Source organism: Chiloscyllium plagiosum, chromosome 10 (genome assembly GCF_004010195.1).
Source record: "Chiloscyllium plagiosum isolate BGI_BamShark_2017 chromosome 10, ASM401019v2, whole genome shotgun sequence".
NCBI classification, from domain to species: domain Eukaryota; kingdom Metazoa; phylum Chordata; class Chondrichthyes; order Orectolobiformes; family Hemiscylliidae; genus Chiloscyllium; species Chiloscyllium plagiosum.
In genome coordinates, this window is record NC_057719.1 from 31,270,473 (window position 1) to 31,276,472 (window position 6,000).

Here is a 6,000-nt window from a genome sequence, read left to right on the forward strand (position 1 = left end):
ATTTTATAATACATTGTATTGGACTATAACATAACATGACATGAAACAATCTTCATGATGGCCCAAACGTTGTGATGCCAGTTAGTGTTGGACCCTGAATGCCTATTTTTACTAGAATCAGACCGCACGGAAACAGACACTTCGGTCCAACCCGTTCATGCCGAGTGTAATCCCAAACCAACTAGTCCCTGCTCCTGACCTGTATCCCTTAAGCTTTCCTATTCTTGAACTTGTCCAAATGTCTTAAATGTAATTGTACCCACATCACCACTTAGGAAGTTCATTCCACGTGCAAGCCTCCCTGTCTGTATTTTTTTTAAATTACTGCTAATTTCTTAATTAGATAATTACTGAAGAAATTCTCGTCTCACCTTTAAAAATGTGCTTCTATTGCAAGAAGCATTTTCTCCTTTAAACAACTGAAGCAGTCAATCATTTGAGGTCATTCAAGTTATGTGTAACATGTTTACAAAAGTATGAAGAGTCATTTATTTCAAGCTTGGGTGTCCAAGAAATCCAGTTTTCCATTCCGGAAAGCCAGTTAAATAGCATTGGAGCCAATTTTTGGTCTGTTTTATTTACAGAGCAAAATGTTACAAAAGACCACCTAGTTCAATCACTGTCCTGTTGCATATCTTTATACCTAAGTGAATCCCAATTAATTTTATTAAACTCAATTAATTTGTAATTGGCATCTAAATCTGAGTTAAAATGATTTAGCAATCTATAATCAGGTCAGTAAGAACTTGAGTTAGAATGAATGTCTGTGTTTTTAAATTTCAGTATGCTAAATACATGGAAAACCACAGTAGTGAAGCTGTGAGACATGTCTACAGCAGAGCATGTACAGTGCATCTATCAAAGAAACCCATGGTACATTTACTTTGGGCAGCTTTTGAGGAGCAGCAAGGTAATTGCAGATATAAATCAAAATCTGGTGCTTAATTCCATTTGATATAAATCCTTGATGAATTTAACTGAAATAGATGTAGATTTATGTCTTAATGGGGAAAAATGACTTGCACTTTGGAACTGAATTTCCATCAGTATGATTTCAATGGTCATTGTTTGTGAAGTATTGAATTCATTTAATCTGCATTTTTTTGTTATTTCTGTTCCAGGAAACATTAATGAAGCTAGAAGAATCTTGAAAATGCTAGAAGAATCTGTACCAGGGTTAGCTATGGTCCGCTTGAGACGAGTAAGCTTAGAACGTCGCCATGGGAATATGGATGAAGCAGAATTTCTGCTACAGGATGCAATTAAAAACAGCAAAACACCCAACGAAGCATCTTTCTATGCTGTGAAGTTGGCTCGTCTTTTATTCAAAGTAGAGAAAAGTCTTCCTAAGGCCAGAAAGGTCCTATTGGAAGCAATAGACTTTGATAAGGTATGATGGAAATTATTACATAAATGTCAGCATTAAAACAACTTGTGTAAATTTAGCTTCTAAAGCAGCGAAGCATGTCTGCATTCTGTTGTGGTTAAAGAGCAGCTTGTTATTTCTCTTAACATTGTTACATGTTTTAACTATTCTATATTAAAGTTGTAATGTGTTTTTTGTTTTCAATTAGAGTTTTAATTGTGAGTTTATGTTTCATTGGATCAAAGTGGCTGCTGAGATTTTTTTTTAACCAGCTCCAGATAAAAATTGCTGGTGAATCATCTATAGTACAGAATCACTTCCAAAAGTAGCTGTGTGCATTCTTGCTTGTTTGCACTATCTCCTAAATATATTGTAAGACTGTTCCACGAATAGAGCATGGCAGGAAACCAAGATGAAACAACTGCATGCAATTTTTCCCTCAAACTTGAAATGGTTAATTCTCTACTGTTATATAATAGATCCATAATAAATGAATTACAGAAATGTTACTCAGCTTGATTTATATTGGCGATCAGTTGTTTTGCTTTCATCTGTTTATGTGGTGAGATAACAGCTTCATTTTTGAATTACTTCTCTGACAGGGTGGATAAATTTTGTTATTTATATTCTGTTTTATTTGTTACCCTTGGCCTCCCCATCCCATCTGCCATCCCCTCATCTCTGGTTCAGTGAGGTGAATGATATATTTCAAACCCAGCAAGGTGGGTCTTGGCCCTTTTACAATGTTGAATACAATACTGTAACAAAAGGAGAATGCAGTACAATTCAAACATTGTGAATATAATAGTTTTAAAGTCTAATATGTCAGCACTATTCAAATCCCTATGAGCCTTTCTCATCTCCCCCTGAGATTGCATGCCTGAAATCATGGGAATTGCTGATCCTTAATTAGTTCAGTGAGAAATATTGTTGACCAATTCCTAATGTACTTTCAAAAGTCTGCCTATTTATAGTCTTGCTGGGTACATTGTTCACTACAGTTCCAATTTCCATATCAGCAAGTCACAAGCTTGCAAGTCATAGGGTCATAGAGATGTGTAGCACTGGAACAGACCCTTCAGTCCAACTTGTCCATGCCCACCAGATATCCTAAACTAACCTATTCCCATTTGCCAGCACTTGGCCCATATCCCTCTAAACCCTTCCAATTCATATACCCATCCAAATACCATTTAAATGCTGTAATTGTACCAGCCTCTGCACTTCCTCTGGCAGCTCATTGCATACACGCACCACACTGTGTGAAAATGTTGCCCTTGAGGTTTCTTTCTTAAATCTTCCCCTCTCACCTTACACCTATGCCCTCTAGTTATGGATTCCCCCACCCTGGGAGAAGGCCTTGCCTGTTACCCTATCATGCCCCTCGTGATTCTATAAACCTCTATAAGGTCACCCCTCAGCCTCCAGCATTCCAGGGAAAACAGCCTCCACCTATACAGCCTCTCCCCATAGCTCAAACCCTCCAACCCTGGCAACATCCTTGCAAATCTTTTCTGAACCCTTTCAAGTTTCACAACATCTTTCCTGCAGTAGGGAGACCAGAATTGTAGGCAATGTTCCAAAAATGGCCTAACCAATGTCCTGTACAGCCACAACATGACCTCCCAATTTCTATACTCTGTGCTCTAACCATTAAAGGCAAATATACCAAACTCTCTCCTCTTCATTTTATCTACCTGAGACTCTACTTTTAAAGAGCTATGAACCTGCACTCCAAGGTCTCTTTGTTCAGCAACACTCCCAGAGCCTTACCATTAAGTGTACATGTCCTATCCTGATTTGCCTTTCCAAAATGCAGCACCTCACTTTTATCTATATTAAAGTCCATCTACCATTCTTCATCCCGTGTGATCAAGATTCTGTTGTACTCTGAGGTAATCTACTTCACTGACCACTACAGCTCCAATTTTGATGTAATCTGCAAATGTACAAACCATACCTCCTATGTTCATTCCAAATCATTTATATAAGTGACGAAAAGTAGTGGACCTAGCACCGATCCTTGTGGCACACCACTGGTCACAGGCCTCCAGTCTGAATATCAACCCTCCACTACCACCCTCTGTCTTCTCCCTTCAAGCAAGTTCTGTATCCAGATGGCTAGTGTTCCACGTGATCTAACCTTGCTAACCAGTCTATAACGAGGAACATTGTCAAATGTCTTACTGAAGTCCATATAGATAACTTCCGCCATTCTGTTGTCATCAATCCTCTTTGTTACTTCAAAAAATTCAATCAAGTTAGTGGCAGCATTTAAATTTTAAAAACTGTGTGCAACTTTTTAAGTTTCTGAAAATTGGGTGTTTCATTTTCTTTAATTTAGTTAGGAATCTATTTTTAAAATTATTGAGAAAAGACTCTACCCTGTGCAAAACTTATTATCTATTGGTGGCTATATGAGACAAGTGATGGATATAAATGTTGTTTTGCATTAGTAAAGTGCTTCAGTGTGTAACTGAGTTATTCTTATGACTATTACACAAACTCTCCACAAGCAGCTTTGTGGGCAATTCAAACCAAACTATTTTTCACTCTCGTCATTGCTGTGTATTTTCAGATTATCTTCTTCAGTAATTTGACCCACTGGGACAGCTCTAATGGCTTTATTCTACTACCATATACCATGCTGTATTCAGCTGGGTATGTTCTCTTACTCCCATCCTGTGACAAAAAATTTGTCACCAATTCAGGATATGTGGTTTTCAAAAAAATGCTGATTTTTATTTTCCCTCCCATTCTCCAGGCTGTCTAAGACGAGTGCAACTCCTCCAAGGAAGCCCAAGTGCAAATTGTTGTCAAGACTGGGAATCTGACTTGGGAGCTCACCAATTAAATGTAGTCAGTTAGTTTCTATGAAATGAGTAAAATATTGCCAACTTTTTACTAGGTAGTATTATTTGGTTTGTAAACATTTGGATGATGGTTGTGTCTTATCTGTTTGTGATTTTTTAGGAAAGTACCAAACTGTATCTAAATCTTTTGGAACTTGAATACAATTCAGATCTCAAACTGAATGAGGAAAACATTCTGAATGCTTTTGATAAAGCAATAAGTAGCTCAATGGCTATAGAAACGAGAATAGCCTTCTCTCAGCGAAAAGTTGAGTTTTTGGAAGACTTTGGCTCTGATGTAAAAAGGTAACTTTTTGCATTCTCAGTATTTGTTTATTTCATGAAATAAGGGCACTACAAGCGAGGGCAATATTGCTTGCATGTCCCCATGTGGCCTTCAAAGGATGGCAGTGGGATGCAGTCTTTGAGCTGTGGGTCCACCCACAGTGAAATTAGAGCAGGTGTTCAAATATTTTGACCTCGCAACCAGTGTTGGTTGATATGTGCAACATAGTTGAGGCATGTCAGGCCAGAACCAACAACATTGCTGGAGAAACTGGGTGACTGACTCTGCTTCCTCTCCACAGATGCTATGTTTAGAGTCCAGTGACTCCAATAACCCATTTTTCAGCCCATTTCACCCCGTAATGGCCCCCAATAGCAGCTTTTCTTCCTCCCTGGCTCAGTTATTCATTCCTTTGTCTGATCAACTGCTGTTCTGTGGCTGGATACCATCTCTACCTATTGTTTACTCCTTCCCCATCCCCTCTTGTGTCCCATTTCTCGCACCCACTGTCTTCAGCATATGTATAACCTTTTCCTAGCGACCATCGGTTGTGAAGGGTCATTGCACTCTAAACATTAACTCTTCTTCCATTCCACAGATGCTGCCAGATATTATTTTTTTTCTCTCCAGCAATTTGTTTTTGTTTCAGATTTCCAGGATCTGTAGTTCTGTTCTTGTTTGCATGTTAGTCCACTTTAGATTAAATGAAGTTGGATTGTTGCTTTATCAGATGATATGAAATGTCTACATGTTAGTAATTTGAGGACAAAATAATCAAATTATTGAATGTGATTGATACTAGATACAGAATTGTGGAAGTCAGCATCGCTTTCAAACAACAAATTTAACAATTTTTTTTATCTTAAACATCATGAATTCTGGTTTTAAATGAAACTGTACTGATAGAACAAATGTTATTTCAGATGATCCTCCGTGATATCATAATTTACTAAAACATGCACAGAAATATTTTGAAAATCCTTGGAAACTGCCATTAATTGTTTTCTGTCTCCTAGACTCATGGTGGCTTATGATCATCATCAACAGCTTTTAAAAGAGCAAGAGTCATCTAAAAGAAAGGCAGAAAATGGGCAAGTTTTGTTTTTTTTTATTCTAGTTGTCACAAAGCTTGTTCCCTTATTTTTCTAAAAGCTGTTCCTTGGCTCAAGGATACTCTGTTCTTGACTTTTTTTTCAGAGGGGCAGTAAACCGTGCTGAGCTCTGATCTGCCTGGTTTGGTACAGAGATGAAAAGGATTTTGAGGCTTTTTGTTCATATGTAAACAGATGAGGTTTCAGGCCAAAGTGGTCATGTTTTAGAAGTGACGTATAAAGAAAGGGAAGTAGTCAGCTCTCGAGCTGAGCAGTTTTAGTTCAGTCTTGAACTGGTGAGGGATTCAACAGGGAGTTGTGTGAAATCTCGCTCGCACTCTCTCGCCCTCTCTCTCGCCTTCTCGCCCTCTCGCCCGCCCCCCCCTCTCTCTCGCCCCCCCTCTC

At 38.4% G+C, this 6,000-nt stretch overlaps 1 protein-coding gene across 6 annotated transcripts in view; it reads left to right on the plus strand.

Moving 5' to 3' along the window:
* The window catches only part of prpf39 (PRP39 pre-mRNA processing factor 39 homolog (yeast)), an 88,475-nt gene that overhangs the window by 71,694 nt on the left and 10,781 nt on the right, over positions 1–6,000 (plus strand). For 3 of the 6 annotated variants that reach the window (XM_043697300.1, XM_043697301.1, XM_043697305.1), the window contains exons 9-12: positions 784–910; positions 1,122–1,390; positions 4,340–4,524; positions 5,521–5,595. In XM_043697300.1, the coding sequence (XP_043553235.1) occupies positions 784–910; positions 1,122–1,390; positions 4,340–4,524; positions 5,521–5,595 (656 nt within the window). Of the gene's footprint in view, positions 1–783; positions 911–1,121; positions 1,391–3,944; positions 4,226–4,339; positions 4,525–5,520; positions 5,596–6,000 lie in introns of those variants that run through there. The other 3 variants (XM_043697304.1, XM_043697303.1, XM_043697302.1) reach the window with 3 other exon arrangements.